At 57.3% G+C, this 23,094-nt stretch overlaps 10 protein-coding genes across 10 annotated transcripts; 3 read left to right on the forward strand and 7 right to left on the reverse strand.

Annotated features, from left to right (window-relative positions):
- Window positions 1–114: 114 nt before the first annotated feature.
- Window positions 115–1,103, reverse strand: ACO1O0_001151 (EF-hand domain-containing protein; the record flags this gene model as incomplete). The annotated part of the gene is made up of 4 exons (XM_083190642.1): window positions 115–578; window positions 638–893; window positions 976–991; window positions 1,063–1,103. The coding sequence occupies 4 exons, from the start codon at window positions 1,101–1,103 to the stop codon at window positions 115–117; spliced, it is 777 nt and encodes a 258-aa protein (XP_083054501.1).
- A 953-nt stretch (window positions 1,104–2,056) lies between these two features.
- On the forward strand, window positions 2,057–2,987 carry ACO1O0_001152 (gamma-glutamylcyclotransferase; the record flags this gene model as incomplete). Its single annotated transcript, XM_083190643.1, has 2 exons — window positions 2,057–2,103; window positions 2,435–2,987. The coding sequence occupies 2 exons, from the start codon at window positions 2,057–2,059 to the stop codon at window positions 2,985–2,987; spliced, it is 600 nt and encodes a 199-aa protein (XP_083054502.1).
- Window positions 2,988–3,490: 503 nt separating this feature from the next.
- On the reverse strand, window positions 3,491–4,388 carry ACO1O0_001153 (RNA recognition motif domain-containing protein; the record flags this gene model as incomplete). Its single annotated transcript, XM_083190644.1, has 5 exons — window positions 3,491–3,600; window positions 3,661–3,896; window positions 3,982–4,088; window positions 4,217–4,289; window positions 4,369–4,388. 5 exons carry the CDS (start codon window positions 4,386–4,388, stop codon window positions 3,491–3,493), a joined length of 546 nt encoding a protein of 181 aa, XP_083054503.1.
- A 2,568-nt stretch (window positions 4,389–6,956) lies between these two features.
- ACO1O0_001154 (uncharacterized protein) lies at window positions 6,957–7,511 on the forward strand (the record flags this gene model as incomplete). Its single annotated transcript, XM_083190645.1, has 1 exon — window positions 6,957–7,511. One exon carries the CDS (start codon window positions 6,957–6,959, stop codon window positions 7,509–7,511), a length of 555 nt encoding a protein of 184 aa, XP_083054504.1.
- A 1,827-nt stretch (window positions 7,512–9,338) lies between these two features.
- On the reverse strand, window positions 9,339–10,369 carry ACO1O0_001155 (Pyruvate/Phosphoenolpyruvate kinase-like domain-containing protein; the record flags this gene model as incomplete). The annotated part of the gene is made up of 2 exons (XM_083190646.1): window positions 9,339–10,255; window positions 10,324–10,369. 2 exons carry the CDS (start codon window positions 10,367–10,369, stop codon window positions 9,339–9,341), a joined length of 963 nt encoding a protein of 320 aa, XP_083054505.1.
- Window positions 10,370–10,900: 531 nt separating this feature from the next.
- TVP23 (DUF846 domain-containing protein) lies at window positions 10,901–11,736 on the forward strand (the record flags this gene model as incomplete). Its single annotated transcript, XM_083190647.1, has 4 exons — window positions 10,901–11,003; window positions 11,079–11,124; window positions 11,186–11,469; window positions 11,582–11,736. 4 exons carry the CDS (start codon window positions 10,901–10,903, stop codon window positions 11,734–11,736), a joined length of 588 nt encoding a protein of 195 aa, XP_083054506.1.
- Window positions 11,737–12,256: 520 nt separating this feature from the next.
- Window positions 12,257–13,573, reverse strand: ACO1O0_001157 (uncharacterized protein; the record flags this gene model as incomplete). The annotated part of the gene is made up of 1 exon (XM_083190648.1): window positions 12,257–13,573. The coding sequence occupies one exon, from the start codon at window positions 13,571–13,573 to the stop codon at window positions 12,257–12,259; it is 1,317 nt and encodes a 438-aa protein (XP_083054507.1).
- Window positions 13,574–15,611: 2,038 nt separating this feature from the next.
- On the reverse strand, window positions 15,612–19,234 carry ACO1O0_001158 (uncharacterized protein; the record flags this gene model as incomplete). The annotated part of the gene is made up of 2 exons (XM_083190649.1): window positions 15,612–16,910; window positions 16,967–19,234. 2 exons carry the CDS (start codon window positions 19,232–19,234, stop codon window positions 15,612–15,614), a joined length of 3,567 nt encoding a protein of 1,188 aa, XP_083054508.1.
- Window positions 19,235–20,152: 918 nt separating this feature from the next.
- Window positions 20,153–21,207, reverse strand: ACO1O0_001159 (rRNA-binding ribosome biosynthesis protein UTP23; the record flags this gene model as incomplete). Its single annotated transcript, XM_083190650.1, has 2 exons — window positions 20,153–20,913; window positions 20,976–21,207. 2 exons carry the CDS (start codon window positions 21,205–21,207, stop codon window positions 20,153–20,155), a joined length of 993 nt encoding a protein of 330 aa, XP_083054509.1.
- Window positions 21,208–21,634: 427 nt separating this feature from the next.
- Window positions 21,635–22,477, reverse strand: ACO1O0_001160 (uncharacterized protein; the record flags this gene model as incomplete). The annotated part of the gene is made up of 3 exons (XM_083190651.1): window positions 21,635–21,690; window positions 21,743–22,426; window positions 22,471–22,477. 3 exons carry the CDS (start codon window positions 22,475–22,477, stop codon window positions 21,635–21,637), a joined length of 747 nt encoding a protein of 248 aa, XP_083054510.1.
- Window positions 22,478–23,094: the final 617 nt, after the last annotated feature.

The following is a 23,094-nucleotide window of genomic DNA, read 5'->3' on the forward strand; positions in this document are numbered from 1 at the left end:
GTATCCTCGGACGACCCTCCCGGGGTGTCCAGTGCTTGGCTAGCTAAACGCCCTCCATGGCGAATCATGTAACAAGACAAACAGGGTTGACCAAACAATAACATGCTTTTAAAATCACTTCAACTGCTTCAGGATCTCACTCAAAAAGTCCTCAAAGCTGAGCGTGATGTAGCCGTCGCGGTCGTCGTCGTACTTCTTGAACACGTCCGTCATGCGCTTGAGGGAGATGCAGGCTTGGACAAAGAGGTCGAAGCTCATGACGCCCTCCTGGCGCTTATCGTACGTGCGGAAGAGCAGCTCGACGAACTGGGGACTGAGGCGGTAGCGGAATGCGACGAGTGCGTCGGTGAACTCGTTGAGCGAGATGTTTCCGCTCCGGTCAACGTCAAAACGGTCAAATAGTGTGCGCCAAGAAGCCAGGAACGACCACAGACCGCAGAACTCACTGAAGCCAATGGTTCCACTGCGATCCGAGTCGAACATGCGGATCATCATGCGGACGGTCTGAGGGTCGAAGGCAGTCCAGTCGCCATTGACGAGAGCTTTGGAGAGCTCCTTTTCGGAGAGTTGGCCGGTGCCTGGGGGAGACGGTCAGCAAGCTGGACTGGGTCCTATAACGCCATTTGAATTCCCTTACGATCCTTGTCCACAGCCCTGAACAGCGGAAGCAAGGTTGGATCCGAGCCAGATCCATCAGGCGCTGCTGGGCTCGGAGGTGGCTGCGAGGCTGGCGGTGGTCGGTTATGCGCAGGTGGTCGCTGGCCGCCAATGGGAGGTGGCGAAGTGTGCCCATAGCCTGAGCCCTGTCGCCCCTGGGGAGGCAGCGGAGGAGCAGGCTTGTCGTAACGCGGGGCTGGAGGGTGGGAGCTGCTGCTGGACGTCGCACCAGGCCTCTATAGTACACGGGGTTTGTCAGTCATCGGGGAGCTCGTTTCGTGGAGCTGAACGATTCAGGGAGTGCCGAGCACAACTTACGTCCGGTTCAGCAAATCTGCGCATGCCAGGTCAGCAATCGTCACAAAGAGGAGGGATGCTACCAATGGTGGAGAAGGGGGCAATTACCTAGGAAGAGCATCAGGGTCGTAGGGCTGGTTGTACGCCATGGCAATGGGAGGTGGTGCAAAAGGTATTTAAATGCAACGGAGTCCAAGGAAAGATTGTATGGTCCAAGAGGAATAGGAACAGGAATATGTAATGGGGGTTCAGGAGTTGCGTCGTCGCGATCGGAAGCTCCCTAAGGCGGATCCTTACGTCGTGCTGGGGGCCCAGTATTCCTTGGAGGGGCAGTTGCGGGGCAAAAAGTGCTGACGTTCAACCGTTGCCAACCCAGCTGACAGTCCGACAGATGGCAGGAAACGCTCGCTTCAAGTACTAGTTAAGGTAAAAGAAAAATATCAGGAAGATCCTCGTGAAACGGGAGCTTGAGATGGGGTTGAAGTAGGACAGATCCGACAAGATTGGGAGTTGGGCAAGCCCCCAGGTATTTTAAGTTGGAGGGAGGCTTGGGAGCGCTTGGCCCTGACACGCGGCTCTGAGGCGCCAATCATCATCAGTGCCCGGGCACCCAAGGCGTGTTCGAGGTGCTGCTGTAAGGCAGGGTGTAAAATTAGTTACGCGCGTATTGGCTCTGAGATGAGCTTAAAGGGGGATGAGGAAGAGAGTTTGGGAATGGCGACAGGAGTCCATGTTCACGTGCCATGAAGTACAAAGTACTTGGCCCCCAAGGACGGGAGCGAGTGCAAAATTCCGCCAAGAATTATGGCTCGGTGGGTGTGGAAGGCGGGATTGCCGTGTCGAAGGCACGGGAAGGTGCGCAGAGCGGGAGGGGAAGGCGCCGTCGTGTCCGCGCCGACGCCGGGCCTGTGGCACGCAACTACGCAACCTCGCCTTGACAGTGCCGAATTGTCAGCATCCATCCGCACACGAACAACTTAGTATCTCCTCCGCCGTCCCCAACCTAGGTACAAACCTCACCTTTTTTCTCCCTTTGGCTTTGATTGCGCATCCAGAAGCCCTTCCCAACGCGCCCTTGCTCGTCAGCTGTTGTATTCTCGACATGGCCGCAGACACTTCAAACTCTGAATTTTGGTTGTACGGCTACGGGTAAGCTCATGACCGATGAGCAGCTTCTTTCGTGGCACGTTGTCTGATATGAACCATAGGAGCTTGATATGGAAGCCTCCGCCGCATTTTGGTACCTAGTGGCTCGGTAGACACCCCGTTTGCTGCTTTCGAGTGAGCTGACCTCTCCTGATGTTGACTAGACAGAAGAGTTCCCGGGTGGGTGAACGGTTATGTACGGCGTTTTTGGCAGGTCTGTATCGCTTCCCCCCCGGGATGGCCGCTTACAGTGTGGCTGACAGCATAGCAGGCTAGGTAAGGTTCTTCGGCCTATTGCATTCGTCTGGCCGGGAGACTGACGTCTGTTTCAAAGCGAGGACCACCGTGGCACTCCCGAAGCCCCCGGTCGCGTCGTGACCCTGATCGAGAGGTCTTACTGGGAGGAGCTTGTCGACCATCACGACTCGGCCCCAGAAAAGGTTTGGGGAGTTGCTTACCGCATCATCCCTGAAAAGGTTGCAGAGGTCAAAGAGTACCTTGACATCCGAGAGATCAACGGATACTCCATCCATTACACGCCGTTCCAGCCTGCGGATGGTTCTTCACCGATAAAGACCCTAGTTTACATCGGAACACCAGAAAATGAACAGTTTGTTGGTCCTCAGGACCCGCAGAAGCTGGCAGAGCACATCTTTCGCAGCCAGGGGCCTAGCGGGTTGAACACGGACTACTTGCTCAACCTGGATACGGCGCTCAACGACCTCGCCACAGAGAGTGGGGATGTCCACATTCACGACCTGGCGAAGAGGGTAAGGGCACTTCAGAAAGAGGCAGGACAGGCCGGAGCTCCTCTGAATCCCACCTCTACAGAGTTCACACATGAGAGCAGCACGACAGAGGCGGAAGAGCTTGAAAAGGATTTCTGATGAGGACAAGACGAGCAACGGGAGCCGGAACTCCAGGCTCTTCTGAATCAAACAGGGAATCCTTTCTATTTCCCCTTTTCTTGCCACATCCCTTGTCCCCTTGCTCCCTGTTCTGCTCCCATGTCTCTTCGGCCGTCGGCATCGTCATGTCATCATCATTACTTTTGCTTGGCCGTCAATCCCGTTCTTATCACTTAGACAGGCAATATAGATCCTTCCCTAGATCCCCTTCCCCCTGCATTCCAAGCAAAGTCTACCCCCTAAGAGTCGGGGAATACCATTTCGGATAGGAGGCATGTTGAGGCTGGGGTTGCATGTCGCCGTTATCAGACCCTGGAGCCTATACCGCATTTTGGCACCTTCGAGAACCACCATTCCATACTTTCTCGAGACGGGTATAACCCATCGTTGTCCGTCGCGTATCCGCCTATAAACTTCGACACCCCAAGTTATCTAGCTCGTCCCGCTCATGGTACGAAGTAGACGGCGCCGTGGGAGCGGGTTTAGTATCCTCGGCCTCCCTGGGGCGCCTGCTGCGGCGGACCCTGGGGAGCGGGGGCCATCTGTGGCTGCTGAGAAGGGTCCGGGTAGGCGTACTGAGGCGGGGCGAAACCTGGAGACCCGTCAACTATCTCTCTCTGTGGAGTTAGGGGCTCGCCTCAACCTGACATACCTTGAGGGGGAGGGGCTCCGTAGCCGGGCTGAGCATAGCCGCGTCCGTATGGGACGGGGGCGTACATGTTGGGCGCAACATTCATGGGATAACCATGGGCTTGCGGCGCACCATACTGCATCGGCGCAGCTGGGTAACCACCGCCTCCTCGGCCACCAAATCCACCTCGGCCGCCGAAACCGCCTCGTGGCCCGTTATCGGAAGCCTTATCCACGCGGATGACTCGGCCATCGAATCTGTAACATGATCAGCAGAAGGCCTGGCAACTCGACCAATAGACACCTTGACTTTGGCCAGAGAAAGGAAGAGAAAGGCTCGTACTCGATGTTGTTCATGGCTGCAATGGCCTTTTGGGCATCCTCCTCTTGGGTGTATCGGACGAATCCAAAGCCGCGGCTGCGACCAGTGTCGCGATCCTTCACAACCACCTTTGTATCAAAGTCGGGTTAGAAGAGATTCGTGGCGCATCATGGGGAATGCCCTGTGGTTTTCGGGCATGTGAATTCGAGGGGCGCGGGGAAGGTGGGAAACGTATGGAGAACACGGCGGGACGTACAGCTTCCTCGACAGGACCGAATTCCTCAAACTTCTGGCGGAGAGTGCCCTCCTCCGTGTGCCAGGCAAGGCCACTGGGTTCTCAAGGTCAGCATTCCGAGGTATGCGCCATGGATAAATTGTCTGTGCGGAGAGCGGCGAGCCAATTCTTACCCGATGAATAGCTTGGACATGATGAGTGCGGGAATTCGGAGTATTTCTGCTCTGCGCAATCTCAAAGAAGGACAGCGTCTCTGGAGGCGAGTCTGGTACTATACAACAAAGGCCGAACAGTTCAAGAGTGAATCCGGTGGAAGGAAGAAGAGTGCGTATTAAGGAGATGACTTGACGAGATCAACGGTTCTGAAGGAAAACTGGCGCACACAAGGACGATGCGGGAAAGAAAACCAGGTCAGGACAAGGAAAGACGAGGGTATGGTTATTGGAAGGAGCTCGTCAAGCACGGAGGAGCAGAGGAGAGGACCAGGGCGGTTTTGATGGGGGGGGCCGGAGTCAGTTCCATGCCCATGCTCCCAGTCACAGACTCAGGAGTCGGTCGACCAGTTGACCAGCCGTTGGCTGCCTCCCAGCTGGCGGGCACTAGCCTGCGATTTGCCTGCCAGATGGCATGGAAGCTTGAATCAGTGCATTCCCCAGGGGAATTTGGGGCGCTGGACCTGGGTCCAGACGGGCAACGACAGCGCTGCAACGACCCTGGGGGCATGCTGGGTCAACGGGGTGCTGGTACTCGCACTTTGCGGCATTGTGCTCGGGTGGAGGGTCTCGCACAAACGCGCTAACACAATCGCGGGGGTCGCATTTCGCAGGACGGAGCGAAATAATCGGGGCCCGTGCGGCAGGGTGCCAGTGCAATTGGTTATTGGGGACCCTTTGGAGCTCGCCTCTGGGCCTCTGGATGTTGCGGCATTGGTTGTGTGCCCCCCCCTTTCCACCACTGGCCAGCTCACGTCTGCGCATTCTCACCTGAATCTCAATCCCCGGCTCCGGTCCGTTTTGCACAGCCTCACTGGGCCCTGATTCACCGCAGCCTAGAAACGGGACGGCGGATGCTGCGGAGCGCGGATCGCGCGAGCGCTAACCGTGTGGACGCTTGTGCTGCCGGCTTTTCCTGATCGGCCCAGGCGTGCGCAGATGATTACTAGTTTCTGGAGGGAGTGGCCAAGCTTCACTGCCAATCTTGAGAGACTCTACCGAGTAAAACAGAGTGTCCGTCGGTGGGCAATGGACAGTGAACGGTGTGTGTGTGTGCGTGTGTGTGTGTGTCGGGAGCGCAGCCACTCTCGGGGTCTGATCCCACTTCCCGAAACACCCCTGGTCAGCCTACCACTCCCCTTGGACCGTTGACGGTTTGGCTGTTTGCCTAGCTTCTGTCGGTGTTGTGCTGCTGGTGCCATATCTGTACAATCACCCGGAGTCTGTCGTGACAGGATTCGACCCGGCCTCAGCGCCACCGCAATATTAACAATTGCCGTCTTCCGTCCGGATACCTCCACTCTATGCCCTCGACCCCTGGCCCAGTCAAATACCCAAGCACTGCCACTCCCGTCAACCGTCCTAGGGCCCAACAACGCGCTGGCGGGGTTCGCAAGTCCGCCCCTCTCACGGTCAGAACAGCATCCCTGGCTGTTGTCTTATGTCTAATATTATGTACTTCCTAATAGGTGCGCAATAGTGTGTACAGAGTGCGAATACCATGCACACATACGGGTAAAGAGACGTTTCATAGCTCCCTACCCCTCATGCTGCGACGCCGAGGCGAGAACATTTGGCATTGCGAATCGAAATGGATGCAACCCTGTTCATGTCTCAGAAAAGCACACACCGTTTATGGACCCCCAGTGAGACTTCTGGAGCACACACGAGCGAGCGCCCAGTGCCCGCTGCCCAGTGTTTTTCCGTGAGGACATCCCGTGCGAAAACGAGGCACGATATTAATGCAGACCACCAGTTCCGGTTGGCTCAAGGTTGTGGTTGATGAGATGGGAGCTTTTTCCAATCCCATTTTATGCTTGGATGTAGTATTGCATCCCAGTCCAGGATGGGAGCAACCTAAGGTAGCCTCAACGACCAGTTTGCGCAACAACATGTGTGCCATGTGTAAGTACTTCATTACCTAAATATACCTAAGTGACCTGGTGCACAACTTGCAAGCACCCCGTGTGCGCACTTGTGTCTACCAAATGGGTCATTGGTGCAGAAACGTAAAAATAACCTTATTCGAGACCTGTTGTTGGTGGATCGAGACAGCTGCGTGGATTGGATGCAGGCCACTGAGGGCAGGGATCTATCACCTTGAACGGGCCGCCAAGACGTGACGGTCTCATGGACCCTGCGAGGAACATTCTGAATCCCCCGACTTACACGGCACGTCGACGCCCAATGTGATTGAGAGGTATTCCGCACTGGTACTCGTATTAGGTAGTACTTAGTATCAAAGTTCCCAGGTGGGTAGAAGGGGCGCGAGGGTGGAGAGGCAAGCCCTGGCTGGTGCCAACCCTTTGCTCTTGCTCATTCAGTGAAGCTAGAAGCTTTTAGTATTAAGGTTTCCTCGTAATTGAGGTTAGCAAGTGCCAAAGTTTCCTCGTACCTTCGTACCTGCCTGCTGAGACGTCGAGTGACGCATTCCATGAGCTTCCAGACCCCATCTCATCATCGCTCTTTGCCAATTCCAATTTGACCACCATTTTGGCTTTTTTTGGACTCCCACTATGGGTCAATCGCAGAACGCCTCCTAGGATGAGATGCGATGCGGCCATGGTCAGAGACCAAGGTGTGAGGACCGGACATTCATCCTCTCCTGGCTAGATGATATCCGCGCAGGCATCAGAGACTTGGATGAGGCGCACGATCAAGCCGACGACATGGATCATCAAGGCTCATCGTGGCGACCCTACAATCTCCCCATGCCTAGCAAGGGTGTTGATGTCACCGGATCCGCCCGCCAAGAGAGGCTCCGATGGGCCGCGAGAGACAGTCCCCTTGCTTCGCAGCCATCATGCTCAGCGGCATCCGATGGTAAATCCACGGGAACCTTTTCCGATGTTGAAGATGACCATGATCATGCGTACGAGAAGCGTCCGAGGAGGAAAACGCGACAAGACAGGTACGATACCAAGCGCCAGAAAGTGCAATATGGAGGGAAACAGAAGAAAAGGAAGGAAAAGAAGAACATTCCCCGACATTCTAAGAGACTGGATAATCGCAAAGGGCAACTTAGATCCGGGAAAGAGGTCATGGATAACTTCACCTCAGCGGCCATTACGGCCGACAAGGTGACGGTAAGTCCCATAGAGTAATCTTCTCACATCGTCTAGAATACCATAATAACCTGAATTGATAAACAAGATGAAGCCGAACCTTACGACTGGGCTCTTCGCCAATGGAAGAGTGCCTCACTCCACTCAAAGTATGCCACCACCCTCCTCACAGATATCACTCCTGCTCACACACCCATAGTGACGGATCTCGCGTTCAATGAGATGGAGTTCTTCGCCCAAGATGATGTTGAAAATGTGAGACACCGACTTGGAAAGACGACAGAAAAAGACAGGAAGAGACGGGCCAAAGACCTCCAAGAGGATAGTGATTTCTTTGAGCATGCAAAGCAAAGACTTGACGGCATCACCAAGCCTTCGAGCTCACATATACCGCAACAGGAGCCTAAAAGTGTGCCAAGACCTCAGGTTGGGGTTTCTGAAATGGTTGGGGGAGTTTCTTTAGAGCACCTGAAAGTTATTCTACCCTCTCGAAGGGTTCCAGAGGTCCCTCCAAAAGCCGTCGAGGCTTGTGATGCCCATCAAAGTCTCCAAGAAAGTCACCCGGAAACCACAGGACTTTCCTGTTCGACCAGTCCTTCTTCATCTCGGAGAAGGCCAGCGAATCAAAAAGATTTTGTTTACACGACGGGGCCTTCCAGATCTTCCATACCCAAGTCTACCCTCGAAGCACTAACCGACACGGGTGTGTTCGACTTTGCAAGGCTTTTCCGACATGGGTCGATATTAGGCACTCCAGAGCGGCACCCAAGCCATGACAACATAACTAGGGGCAGAGCTGAGCCGGCCCAGTATGAGGACAAAGGTATCATGGTCAGTCCCTGGTCCACATCTAACCAAGAGGGCCAAGATCTCCAGCTCGCTTCTCATGCCAAAACGACCACACCAGGCCCTCAAGGGGGTTCGGCTATATCAACTCAGCTTAACACTCAAACCATAGAAGTCAGAGGGGAAGAGCGTACCAGGAAAACTTCGGACAATAGTTGTCAAGTCGAGACTGGCGCTGGGGTTTCGCCCCAACCCGAATTCAGATCTAGCTCAACAAGGCCGCAACAACTCTCAGAGTCGTCAGGATTGGGCCCAAATAAAGAATTCCGGGCGCGCTACCGGAATTGGGCTGCTTTAGATGGACTGGACTACCGAGACATCGACGGAGACTTCGGCAACCCCTCTCTGACAGCTTGCCAACGACAGGATGCTACGAATAGAATACTCTCGGCTACATCTCATCAGCAGGATTGTCTTGTGCTGCAAGATTATAGACCACCCGGCCTTCCTGGCCTCCATCTGCCCAGAATTTTGCCTTCATTGGCTGAAATATCGCAGGAGATATCCGAGTCCCAGAGACTTGGCCAATCCTGGGGCTCGTATGGTTTAGGTTCTCAGCGTGTCGACTGCATCGGAGACATTGACGGAGGGCTTGCTCCCGGAATCGATATCGCACAGTTCAGTCAACCCGTTGTGGGCCAAGGTGCCGAAACTTTTGAGGAGACTATGCATGATTTTATCGAAAGGATCGAAGCGGAGGTGCTGGGAAGGCCAGCTGGGCTACCAGCTTGGGCAGAATCGGAGGACTGCCCGCAAGAGTTTCCACGCCAATGGGCATCCCCATCCCAAGTGAGAAGTAACCTAGTTGATCCAAAAGAAATCTGCCATGACGGAAAAAGAGCCGATAGGACGACCGCCTGGGGCCGTCGGTCGTACCTATTGGAAGGGAGCCCCCTGCGCCAAAGCCCGGCTCCGAGCTTCAGCGGGGGCTATATGGCGGAATTCTGGAAGCCAAATCGTCTTCTTTGATAGAATTCTCATTTGTATATATTCGCTTCTTGTCTGTTATTATCAGCCCCTTTATTCCGGCTCTTGACCCTTCCACTTAGCCTTGAGCCCCTCTATGTCGAATCCACACTGCTCGGCCTTGGCTACGATGGAGTGGGCTTTGCCGACGACCGGGGCATCAATCATCTTCCCGTCCAGAGTCCAGGCGCCGCGACCAGAGGTGGCGGCCTTCTCGTCGGCGATGGACACCCTGACAGCCCACTCGACCTCTTTTTGCGCCGGAGCGAAGAGACGCTGCACGATTTCTACCTGACTCGGGTGGATGCACTGCTTGCCGTTGAATCCCATTGATTTTCCTCCAGCGCATTCTTCTTCCAGCGTCTTGATGCCTTCCTCACCACGGAAAGAGGTGCAGACCAGGTCGATAGCGCTTGGTAGGTTGGCCGCCTTTGCCGCAGTGACGATGGCTGACCTCGCGTAGAGAAACTCGGTCAGGGAAGGCGTACGGGTGATAGAAAGGTCGAGGGCAAAGTCCTCGGCGGCAAATACCAGACCACTGAGATAGGGTGAGGCCTTGCAGATGGAGTGGAGGTCCATGATGGCCTTGGCCGACTCGATCAAGGCAATGATCTTTATGGGGTTCTTGGAGTTATCGGCGTGCCGCTCCGGGGCAACGTGCCGCAGGACGTCGGTGACAAAGGTGAGGTCGGCCGCAGATTCTACCTTGGGCACCACGACGGCGTCGACGCCAGGGGTGGGAGCCAGGGTAGTGAGGTCTTGGAGGGCGAAAGGGGTGGACACGGCATTGACACGGACTGCGAGCTCTCCTATGCCCGCTGGGCGTGATGACAGGCCCGAGATGTGCGACTTGAGCTGGTCTCTCGCGCTCGACTTCAGCGACGGGGTCACCGAGTCCTCAAGATCATATGTGATATTGTCCGATTTGATGCCCAGGGACTTGGACAGCATCTTTTGCGATGATGCGGGGACTGAGTATTATTATCAGCGGGTACATTCTATCCCATATGTTTTCTCTAGGATGAGTTCGGGGACGTACCATACAGCAAGGACCGCCGAAGGATGGCTGATGATGTCGCCGCCATGATGATGGACTACGAGGGCGAATGAATGGGGCTACGTGATGAGGTATAAGGCAGGATATCGCGGGACTTGAAATCAATGTTTTAGTTGTGTGAGAATTGATTAATAGATTGCAATGGTGGTGAATGACGAGATTATTATAGCTGGCGGATTGGCGCGAGTGTTAAGTCGGCTATATCGCCAAGTGGGTTGCCGACGATGGAGGAGCTCGAGGTACGTACCCCCATATCTGCACAGGGGTCCTGGCAGTTAGTTCCTGGGGGTGGCTTTCTGCCGCGTCCCACCGCCCCCAATGAGCTGCGCCGGAACATCTTGTCTCCTTTCCAGCTACGTAGCTTGATTGATTGCGAGGCCACCACAAGAAGGGCCAGCTCTAGGAACCACGAAACACCGACCACGGAAACGCCCCGGCCACGACAAGACAAGGACACGACGGCGCAAAGCGGCATGCACGCTGCACTCGGAAACGACACTCGCTAGAAGCATCGCATACACACACACACACACACATACACACACAGCTCCCCTCCACCATGGACGCGACGCAGGCGCAGCCCCAAGAGGTGCCAGGCTCCTTGAGCTGGCGGCTCAGCTCCCACCCCATCACCCTCCTGACCTTTCTCTCCTTCAGAATAGGTACGATGACCTTCCCCTAGGCCGATGGATATGGGGGTGTATTAGAGTGCGCAGAGACTGACGGCGGGAAAACAGCGAGCGTGCTCATCTATTTCCTGGGACTGTGGGTAATACACAGCATGTAAGCAGCGCATCGCCCCCTAGGTTGGATGTCTATGGGCAAATACTGACTCCCACCCCAGGATCATGATCTTCATCATCACCATCCTCCTCCTCGCCGCCGACTTCTACTACCTGAAGAACATTGCGGGCCGCCGCCTGGTGGGCCTGCGGTGGTGGAACGAGGTCGACCCGTCGACGGGCGACTCGCAGTGGGTGTTTGAGAGCAGCGACCCGGCGACCAAGACGGTCAACCCGACCGACAGCCGCTTCTTCTGGCTGGCGCTGTACGTGCAGCCGGTGCTGTGGCTCGTCATGGCCATCCTGGCGCTGGTGCGGCTGCAGTTCCTGTGGCTGCCGCTTGTTGGTGAGTTTGTCTTGTCCGGGGAGAAGCCTAGGGCTCTTGTCCCTGTGAAGACTGGCTTCGTGTGATGATATATATATATATATGTTTATGTATATGCTAATATTGTATGTAGTCATTGCGCTGGTCCTGACCATCATGAACACCCTCGCCTTCTCGCGGTGCGACAAGTTCAGCCAGGCGTCTAACCTGGCGGGAAGCTTTGGGACGACCAACCTGGCCGGCAGCCTTATGAGCAACATGGCGGGCCGCTGGTTCTCGCGCGGCTGAGCTTTTGGTTTGGCGGGAGAAAGGGGTTGCGGGGCGAGTTCCGTTAGAAGTGGGCGAGGCCGTTGCCGGGCTGGAGAGCCTTTCTTAGATGTATGATGGGAGTTTCTCAATTACGATGTTTTCTTGGCTCTGCTTGCTATGGCGCCGCCAAGATGAGGGCGGGAAATGCACCTCGCTGGCTACTGTACACTATTACAATCATGTTGCGGATGGCAGGGCGTGGCTAAACGTGAACGGGGGTGTTTTCATGATGAACGGTATTCTGGAGAGTTTCTTTTATAAACGCCCATGATTGTGTACATTTCTGTCGCTCACAGTACTATGTTCCAGTTTTCAAAGCGAATGAATGGATACCGACGCCGTGACGCCGAGACCGCTGACAAAGAGCAAGTGCAGGAGGTTTGTTTTTGGGGTTAATAAACCGCAATCCAAAAATTCCTCGCCCAGAACAGCCCAACTCCCCCAACCAACCCCAACCGAGGAACTGACAGCGAACCGTCCTCATCTAATACTAAAAACACTACGACCCCCGCCTGCCGGCACGCTCAATCTCGGCGTCGAGCTGCCGCTCCTCCTCCTCGAGCCGCCTGATGTCCTCGGCCGTCATGCCCTCCTCCACCAGGTGGTGGTAGTTGCGCGACGCGCTGTCGTGCTGGCTGGGCGTGTACGCGCCCCCGTCGTCACCCCGCGGGATGTCACGCTGGTCGTGCTGCTGATGCTGGTACTGCTGGTGGGTATCCGGGTAGGCGGCGGCGGTGGCGTCTCCCTGGCCGTGGTGCAGGCCCAGCTGGCTCTGGCCCTGGCCGTCGTCCGAGTAGGGCGAGTGGGCGCCGGTGGTGGCGATGGCGGTGTCGTCGGCCGTCTTATCGACGATGTAGCCGTTGGGGACGTCGTGGGCCGAGGCGCCGCGCTGCTGCTGCCGCTGCTTGCGGCGGCGGCGGAGGAGGAACCAGGCCAGCAGGCCGAGGAGGAACGCGACGACGATGCTGCCGACGGCGATGCCCGCGATGGCGCCCTTGCTGAGGCCGTTGCCAACGCCACTGCTGCTGTCGCCGCCTTTGTCGGGGTCGCCTGGGCCGATGCCGGGCTTGTTATGGTCGCCTGGGCCGATGGTGCCGGTGGGCTTTGCGGTGCCGTCGCTGCTCTTGGTGGAGGCGGCGGGGACCGAGTCGTCCTCGCCCAGCAAATCCTCGATGCCCGTCTCGTAGTTGGTGAATTGCTTCACCTTCTTCTGCAGGTTCGCCTCCGCCACTGCTTCGTCGCCGTACATGACGGCAAAGTATCCTGAATAGGACTGGCCTGCGTGCCCAGATCTGGCCCAGTCGAGCTTGATGGCGAGGACCTTTTCCCCGCCCTGGAAGATACTGGCCTGACTGCGGAAGTACTCCAAGTCGAGCCTGAAGGCGTCTTCGCCGCCTGCTATAGGGATAAAGAAGGGGCTATCCCTATCATCGCGAATCGCGATCCCCGCGACATTTTGTTCAGATGCGGTGTGGGTGCCTGAGATGGGTCGGGAGAATATCTTGCTGTAGTCGCTCTCGTCACCACTGTCACCGATGACCTGGACGAGGCTAATCTTTGTGAGTCTGGCTTGGCCTCGTTTGGTCCATGAGAACAGGCGGGGCTCAGCGTTCTCCCAGGTGTGGAAAACACGGTCGTCCTCGGCGTCGAAGTTTGAGCTGGAGAATTCGATGACGGTGTCGTCGTCGTCACCACTACCGGCGTTGGGCCCGTTTGACGACATGGCGGTGCTGGTCCCCGTCGTTGTGGGCTTCGTGGAGACGACGTTGTCTTTGGTCTGAGCGGGATTGGGGGGTGGTGGTTCCCCCGTGGGCATTTGCGGCGCTATCTGATTCGTGCTGGCCATGATGTTGTCCCCCTCTTTGAATTTTGCCTATGTGCTGCTATCGGGTATTATGCTTCTGGGGATCCCTCGACGCCGTGCTAGCGCCGCTCTTGAATTTGTCGGCCCAAGGCCCCTTTGTCGTCGATGTGTTCCAGTGTCGATGAATGGATGGCTGGACGGCTAGATGGTTGTATGGACGAGGCAGCAGACGAGGCGGAGAAGAGGAGAAAGGATCAGAGCGAGTGGGCGTGGGCTGTGCGACTGTCGGGCAGTGCCTACTATAGTAAGACGGGATGAGCCTGTTGGTGCCAGGTCGGTGCCAGGTGGAGGGCTGAATCTGATTCCCTGGAGGGAGGCCGGGGTGTTGATGGGCCAGTCGTGAGCGGCTCGAGCCAACGCCCAACAACAGCACATGAACATACGTACATACATGGTAGTATTACATTGCTACTCGTACAGGTATGGTATACTACTGTACGGATACGTCGTAGTGGTTCCCCCCCCCCCCCCCCCCCCCCCCCCCCCCCAGCTGTCAGCGGCACCTGTTCAGTGGCCCGGATGCATCACCGGTATTACATATTGGTATCCGTACAATTGCACATTCAGCTCAGCCCAGTTGGCTATTCTCAGCCCGACATTGATGGCCTCTTTTCCCAGCCGTCAGCATCGCCATCAACCACCAAGAAAGGGTGCAGTCCACAAGCACCAACACCCAATACGTGTCCCGCCGAACAGAGACGGGGAATGAGAAGGGGGAAAAAAAGATCAAAGATCCCCTGGCCTCTCGCTCTCCTCCGTCTCTGCCCTGCGGTGGCCCCAGGATCCCCTGCGGCTGACGGCATCGATGCACCTGGTGGGCACAGGTGCATTAGCGTCCCTCCCTCGCTCTCCTCACACTCACCCACCCCCAAGCCACCTCCTCCTCCTGGTCCTCTGGCCATAGACCATCTGGGTTAGGGAGCATTCTCGCTCGGGTCAGCGCTCTGCATCTCTTATTGTCCTTTGTCGTATCTTAATCCCTCCGTCCCTCGTCGACCACCACCACTCTTCTTATCCCCCCCCCCCCCCCCCCCCCTCCTCCTCTCTTCAGCACTCAACATGGCGATGCCCTCACAACTCGCTGTCACGATTGCCCCCCCCCAGCCGTGTCTGTTGGTGACACACAGCGCCCAACTGCTGCTGCTGCTGCTCCAGAGCCAACAGGGCGAGGGGCCAACCGCAGATGCACGTCGTCGCTGACCAGCCAATGACGCCCGCTCTGTATGCGTGTTCGCCCCCTCCGAGAGAGAGCGGCGAGACGCCCACGTATTATCGCAAGTGCAGTATTATTTGACCCAGCACGCACGCGGGCAGAGACGGTCGCCCCATCCGCAGATCAGGACAGGCCACTGCGAGTAGTATCGTCTGGCACCCGCCCGCGATCCCCATCCTGCGATTCCTCCCTAGGTCTATCCGAGACCCGGTTTCACTATGCCATGTACGTAGTATTATGTACGTAGTACGGAGACTCCTGTCCATGGTGCCTCTGCTAGCAGCGCCGTAGTGGCTTCTAAAAATAATATGACCTCATGCCGCCACCGAAGGAGCAGAGGGAATGGGACGAACTACTACTACTAGTTAGCACTACTACTGTGTACTACTACTATGTACTACTCCTTCAACGTTCCCTAGTCGTGATGAATGTACCGTTACGGTAGGTGGTTTGTTGCAATATGCCTTCAGGCACCCCAAGCGACGCCCCAAGGCTCTCTCTCATTACAAGTAGTATTATTGTTTCTATTCTCCGCCCAAACGTTACGCCCTCTGCCCACCACTACAAGGCCCTCCAATTCCCTCCCTCCCCCCCCGAATAATACCACCCTCGGCATTCAAGTCTCAAAAAACGCCCGCAAAAATGCCCTTCTGCTGCATGTATATAGCACCCCACACACGATTTCCCCGGAACAAAATGTAGGAAGGCCTAATAGAGGAGAAGAAGAAGAAGAAGAAGAAGAAGAAACGCCCAGCCAGCCCAGACCACCTCTCGGCATTATGCAAACGTCATGGAAATCTCCTTCTCCTTTCCAAAATCATCGTCGTCCGGATCCCCCCACGGGTTGCTGAGCGGCACGTTGGGCAGCGTCTGCGCCGTCCTCATCTCCGGCCGGTGGTCCAGGTGCTGCTGGTCCTGGACCGCCTGGCCCCTCGATCCCCTGTTGCTGCTGGTGGTGTTGCTGCCGTCGTCAAACGCCGTGTCAAACGTCATGTGAATCCCGTCCTCGGCCGCGTGGTGGTCGTGCAGCGGCACGTGGCCGGCGCTCTGCGTCTCCCTCAGCGAGCTGTGGGCGGCTGGCGCTGCTGTCGGGGTCGACGCCGTCGACGTCGCCGAGGCTGGCATGTCGAGCTTCATGGGCGGCAGCGTCGACTTGATCTCCTTGATCTGGAACTCCTCCTCCATCTTCCCCTGCTCCGCCTCCTTGGCCAGCTCTGCCCGGATCGCGTCCACGTCAAACAGCGCTCCCCGGTACGCCGCGTCCCTGTCCTTGTCGTCCTCCTCTTTGCCCGCCGCATTCGCGTCCCTATTATCCTCGTACAGCTCCCACTCTTGCCTCTCCGCCTTCTTGCGCCGCCCAAACAGCGAGAACCGGCTGCCCTTGCCCTCCTTGCCCTCCCTGTCCAGCTCCTTGCGTGCCTCCTCGATCTCGTTGATCAGCTCCCTCTGGCGCTGGTCGTGGTTTTCCGGGTCCGGGTCCTCAATCTCCGTGAACTCGTCGCTCTCCACCATCCACCCGCACTCCATCAGCAGCTTGGGCATGGCCGTGCGGTACTCCATGTGGCCCACCACATAGTCCGTGACGTCCACGTTCTCGATCCACGGCAGCTCCTCGATCGCTGCCAGGCCCGCCACCCGCCGGATTCCGCCGTTGGTCAGCCGGAAGAGGTACCCCAGGATCCAGTCGGTCCGGTTGTAGCCGTTGACGAAGCGCCCGGGAACGACGGTCCGCGCACGGATGTACTCCTCCTTCTTCACCACCATCGGTGACCCAAACATGTAGACGTTCTGTATAAGCCCATATGCCCCTCGCTTGGCGAGCTCCTGCAGGCAGGAGAAGATGACTCTGGACCCGAGTGAATACCCGACGAGCGTGATCGGCCGGGTGCCAAGGTTGCGCTCAATCAGCGAGTCGGCCAAGATCTTACCGGCGGCCGTGGCTCGGTCGAGGGACACGGCCCACGGGTTGTCGATGAGATACGAGAGCTTGGTCAGGATAATCGGCAGCTGGAGAGCACCCATCAGCGCGGCCAGAATAGTGCTCCCCAGGATTTGCTGAATACTCTGCGTGAGAGCCTGCCTCGCATGTTAGCACGGTCCTGGTATCCCACACGAGCAGCGTAACCACCAACCTCTGTAGCCAAGATCCTGACAGTGTCACCAGTGCTCCTCAGCATCTCTGGCTCCCACAGGACCGAGTAGATGTCACCCATGGTAGGGTCCACCGTACTGAACGGCAGGCGGACGTCGTCGACCTTACCGGTCAGCCAGCCTGATATCGTCACGATGAGGTTCACACGCTTATTGTTGTGAAGCGGCCGGTACTCAAACGTTTTGACCGCACCGGTTCGCCTGTTCGCCGCTCTGGCACCAATGACACTTCCCGAGGCTGCCGCGCTCGATGTGATGATGGCCGCTCCGCCGACTCCTCCCAGGAAACTGCCAGTACCAGCCACGCCAATCGTCGTGAAGCCAGCAGCCAGACCGGCACCGATGACGGGCGCGAGGAGACCTGCTGAGAGACCGATGACAAGGCCACCGCCAACGGTTGCCAGCCCAAGCATCATGTACCGCTTCTTCAGCGCGCGTTTCCTGCGATTCTCCATGTGCTCATCCTCGTTCCAATTCTCCTTCTCGGCGGCCTGCTGCATCTCCAGGGCGTCCGTGACCCTCTTCTCAAAACGACAGATGTCGACCCAGGAGATGTCCAGGCTCTTCCCGACCCGTTCCATGAGTACCCGGGATCTGGAGTCGTAGACTGAGTCTGCGATCAGTATCAGGAAGAGATCGCACAGGACCGTCCATCGGAGGTCAATGTCGATCTTCTCCGTCGATGGCAGCTGAGAGGGGGTCTGCACATCGGGAACATCATCTCCCGCGTGGGCTTCGTAGGGAGGCGGGGGCTCGGCGGGCTCCTCATCCTCAAAGGATACCGGGGACTTGGGGAACTTTTCATCGCCAGGCGCATCTGGTGACTTGGGCGGCGACATCTCATCTCGAGGTCCGGAAAGTGACTCGGCACGCTTCTCATCTCGAGGTCCGGAAGGTGACTCCACACGCTTCTCATCAAGCGTTGTGCTCGTAGGGGAGCGGCTCGCCCCCTGCTCCATCTCGAGGCTTGGGGGGGACAACGACGTCCTCCCCGTGGCTTGCGTCTCCTCGCTCTCTCTGGAGGCCATGGGATTCTTGACCCTCGCATTGGCGTGCAAGGCCGGAACCAGGTCCTGGGGTTGAACGCCGTGGTCGGCCAGCTGCTCGATCATGACCTGCTCCGCCTCGCTAATGTCCATGTGCGCATACAGCCGCATCATCATCTTCTGGCCCCACATCTGGGATGACTCGGCCGCCATGGAGACATATTTCTTGACCTTCCTCGTCGACTCCAGCTCTTCGCTTTCCTTGATCATCTTGGCAATCTCCAGACGGACAACGCCGACATAGGCTATGCGCTGGCCCTCGGTGAGGAGATCCTTGGTCGCCTGCATCTGCGACATGGCATCCCTCGCGTCGTCATCTTCATCCACCATGGCAGTGCCCTTGGCACCGTCCTTGAATAGATATTGCGTATTGTCGTCCATGCTGTTGGCCGACTGGGCATCCTCGTCTAGCTGTACCCTCGTGTAACCCTTGCCCGCCCCTCCCAGTCCACCGTACGCAAACGTCTCGGCATCGTCTTCTTCATTGTGCTCCCGGGCAATCAGTCGGTCGTCGTCATCGTACATGTCATATCGGGCATAGGATGGCATCTCCTGCCACCCTTCGTCCTCGTCCTTCTTGTCCTCGTGCGGCTTCGTCGATAGCTGCTGGTGGGAGAACTCTGACACACCACCCTCGCCCGTGACGCTGGCCAGGCTCGCAATGCTCTGCTGGTGCCCGTGACCTGGCTTCCCCGGGGTGCCGGACGGTTCTTTCGGTGCCTCTGCTTTCTCCTCGTCTGTTCCCCTGGCCTGCGGTTTTTCTCCATCTGGTGCCGGCTGGACATTGACTGCGCCATTCGGCTTCTCGGGGCCTTCGTCAGGGCTGTGGGGCTTTGGGGCAGCAGGATCGTCGACTTCGGGAGCTTTGGTCGGAGTTGGCGAGGTATCAGGCGAGGTCTTCGCAGGCTCGGAGTCTTCCTTGGCCCCGTCTGCATCCTTGCTGGGCGCGGTTGGAGGGGCATCGGCCTCTGGGACCTCGGTTTTGGAGCTCTGCGACTTGACCTGGTCCTCCGACGCCGGCCTAACGCCATCCTGGGAATCGGCGGGCTTCGCTCCACCATTCGAATCGTCGTCCTTCACATCGTCAATCCTGGGCGATGTATATCGTCGGATGGGCAGCCCAAAGTCGTCCGTCTCGAGTGACAGCGGCGCTGCCGCGGGAGCTTGCGCAGCGGTCTGGTCTCCCTCCTTCCTGGCCTCCATGTTTCGCAGCTCGGTGGGGGAGGGTTCTGCAAGGTGCAAAGGAAACAATGATTGCTCACGTCCACATCCGCGTAGCCCACCTACAGAGACACAAGGGGCCTGGGATGGGACGTGAAAGGGTGAAAAGGGGGGGGTTTTCTGCTGTCGTTCGCTGAGCTGGACAAGCTTCTTGGGGTCGGTGCGTGTCAAAGGAGGCCGCTCACTCGCACATGCAACCTTTGGCGAGCACCAGCGCCCGAAAAATGTACAAGCAGCCAGGGGGAGTGTTGAGTTGGTGGGGGCCTGGCGCAGTGCAGTGGGTTGCAGTGCTGGTGGCTGCCCAAAAGCACAGTGAGCACTGAGCACTGGAGCAAGACGGGCGTGGGCGTGGCCGCGACAGCCGAACTCCAAGTTAACCCCTGCCTCAGTGGCTTGGCAAATTGGAGATGGTTACGTAGTTCGTTGTTTTTTAGTACAAGGACTCGAATTGCTGGCACACATGAGAGAGAGACGGAAAAGGGGGGATCTAGGGACGATGGTTTTCTCCATAGGAAATAGTATTCAGTCTGCTTGCGGAATGGCCCTCTAGCAGACGAGAACACGGCTAGGTCGTTGCAGCAGCGGGGTCTCAACTTGTCACGCCAGACCCCGGATTTCGGCTCTGCAAGGATCACCGTCATCCCAACACATGATCGATCGATGTAGTCGTACATACACAGGAGTAATACTAGTAGTATTCGGGAGCAGTCCGAGACTTTGCCCGTAGCGTCGGCGTTTGATTCCAGTCCGCAAGAGCCCATTTAACGAGGCCTTCGCTAGGCGCCAATGTCACGTCCCTAGTCCTTCATTCCAATGGGTATCGACGCTGATGAGAAACACCAAACCACATCCGGCCCCCCGCGTCAGTTAGATTCCCCCCCAGCTTCCTGGCCCACGGCCTCAATCCCCTTCCGCCGCCTCCACCTCCGCCGTCGGCGCCGCGCTGGGTGCCTCTCCTGACTCCTCAGCCTTGGGCGCCTTGACCTTTCTCCGTCGCTTTCGCTTACGCTTAGAAGGCCCCTCCGTCCCTCCCTCTGCCTCGTCCTTTTCCTGTTCTCCGTCCTCGTTCTGTTCCTGGTTCTCTTCCTGGCTCTTTTCCTGTGCCTTTTGCGTCTTGTTCTGCGTCGACGGCTCCTGGGTCTTCTTCTTGGCCTTCTTGACAGCCAGCGGGTTCGGTCCCTTGGGTCCCTTGCCCTTGGCCTTCTTCTTGTCCTTGGCCTGCGTCGACGCCTCGTCCTTGTCGCCCTTGTCATCCCCCTCGTCCTCCCTGTCGCGCTTCCTCTTGCCCAGCGCATTCTTGATCTCGGCGCGGAACTTGCTGCGCTCCTCCCGCGCCCGCACCTGCGCGCTCTCGTCCGCCATGGGCTCCAGGATCATGACGCTCCTCTTGATGTAGATGAGCGGCGTGCCCCGCACGCCCCGGAGCATCCGCCGCACGTCGTTGTCCTGGCATGCGACCACGTAGCGGTGCTTGTTCTCCCCCGTGCCCTTGGGGTCCACCACGCTCTGCAGGCACTCCTCGGTCGAGAGCGGCTCCGGGTACTCGTCGGGGTGGTGGCCGCATCGTCTCCGCTCAAACGTCTTGGCCAGCTCGATCGCCTCGCTGATGCCCGGCTCCTTCTTTTGCGCGTAGAGTTTTCGGATCTCGCATTGTGTAATCACTGTGGGGAGCCCCTGGTCAGCAGGGGCCGACAAAGACGGCCAGAGATGGGGTGCAACAAACTAGGCTTGACTTTTCCGTGAACTGTCCTCTCCAGTGCCGGCGCCAGATCCATCTTGAATCGGCACGAATCTTTGACAATCTCGGCATCCACTGTGGCCACGTGAGCAATTGCGCTTGAGACGGGTACGCTTTCTTGTGCCTTACCGAGGATCTGGTATGGTTCGCGGAAGCCAAAGGTCATGGCATACTGCTCCAGGAGCTTGCGGTACTGCTTCGACCGCTTTCCCCTCATTTTCGCGGAGTATGATGCACAGATTCACAGATTCACAAACAAGATTGGTCGAGTGCACAAACTGGTGCGAAAAAAATCAGCGTGTTTGATATTGTCGAAAAAGTCTGGTGGTTTGTCTAAGGTAACGCGCCATGAGCTTCAGGTTCTCTGCAGAATAATTTTCTTATCGCGAGGGTCCAATGGACCCACACGTGCGATAAGCCTCTGCGCATCACTTTCTCTCACCCCTCCTCTCCACCCCTCTATGAAATTATATCGGCGTTCAAAAGTAGCCGCGAATCCATGCGCCATCGTGATCACGGTCGATTGAGACCCCATCTATGTCTAGGGCCATTCATCTCCCAGTGATTTAAATCATAAGATTTTCAAGTCTAATGCTGTTTGTTGCCTTGCCAGCTGTGAAGGATGTCGCATGACACGCATACCTTCATCCGTCGTTCTTTACGCACAGCGCAGCGACAACGCTGATATCGTCGAGTTTCCCTATAGGAAATTAGAACTGCTAGGTCCACAGATCAGCGAGCCCGGTACTTACCTCCCTCACTCGCCAGGCCTTCCTCGATCGCATGCTCCATAAAGGGACACTCTGCGAACGGATCCATGGCGACTTGCTTGGCGGCCGCCACAAGTTCTTGAGCCGCTGCCTTCATCCCACCATTGCGCCCACCCGTACGGTCAGTTGCATCCTTAGCAATATCGTCCGTCTCCCAGTTGTGAATTGCCTTGAGAACCGTGTCCACAATCTCGTGCTCCCACAGATTGTCTATTACGCCGTCTGTCATCGCCAGAATCACGTCTCCCACTTCGATGTCCACAATGTCCAGGACCGCATTCTCCTTCGGGGTATCCGGGCTGTTCGTCCCAAGTTGGCGCGGGCAGTCGAACCAGTGCCACTGCTCCTTGGTTTTGAAGATGACCTTCCGGTCCTTTGGCCTCAGCACCATGACTTGGCAGTCCCCCAGGTTCGTCACATACAGCACGGGCGACGGCTCCGCCAAGTTCGACCCTTCCGGGAGAGCGTAGTGAAGCTGCGCACCGCAAGCTGTCGTAGTTCCCTGCCAGTTGTGTTTTCCGGCGGCCTCGACGGTGCGCTCGTACGCCGTCTGCAGCGCCGAGATCGGATCGGGGTCATGGAACACCCCCGGTATGTCGGATTTCGTGGCGATTTCATCGATGGCCGTCACCCAAAAATGTATTATCAACCGTGACCACAGTCTGTCTGCTAGTTAGCGAGATCGGCGCATCGGAGCCTAACCGACTTACCCAGCATGGCCGCGGGGCCTGGCCGCCCAGGCGCCCACGCCGTCATTCGCGCAGATGAAGTGGTCACTCGCATATACGGCATCGTCGCCGTTCGTCTGCCCCTTAATCAACTCCCCGCCGACAAAGGCCCGGCGGTCGCGACTAAGGTTGTGGGTGCTGAGTGGGTCGGAGAAGGAGGCCGATGGCGGCGAGTTGAAGGGCGGCGGGAAGGGTCTTGGGGTTCGTTTGGCGAAGAGGGCGACTCCGGTGTCGAAACGGAAAGGGATTCTTGGGGATGAAACCTGGGATGCGTGTCGCACCGTGGGTGAGGCGAGGTGAGGCCTTTGATGGTTCGGGCAGCGACCCCGGCATGGCCGTCCGGTGACGGGGCGCGGTCGCAGGAATAAGACACGGGATCTTGAAGTAGTGGCGGCCAACGATTGAGAATATGGCGGGCGCATCCCAACCATGAGCGCTGGCAGACAGGCGGCCGTTTGCCTGGTGCCCGCAGTTACGAGTCGGCTGGGTGGCCGTGAACGCTAGATACCATGACCTCAAAATGTTGTTGTATGTTCAAGGGAGCTCTTGCATGCAGGGGCGATAAAGCCACCTGCAGCTTCCCTAAAAGCCAACACGTGATGCTAT

This window comes from Amphichorda felina (assembly GCF_050947745.1).
Source record: "Amphichorda felina strain 45539 chromosome Unknown scaffold_1, whole genome shotgun sequence".
Taxonomy (NCBI): Eukaryota; Fungi; Ascomycota; class Sordariomycetes; order Hypocreales; family Bionectriaceae; genus Amphichorda; species Amphichorda felina.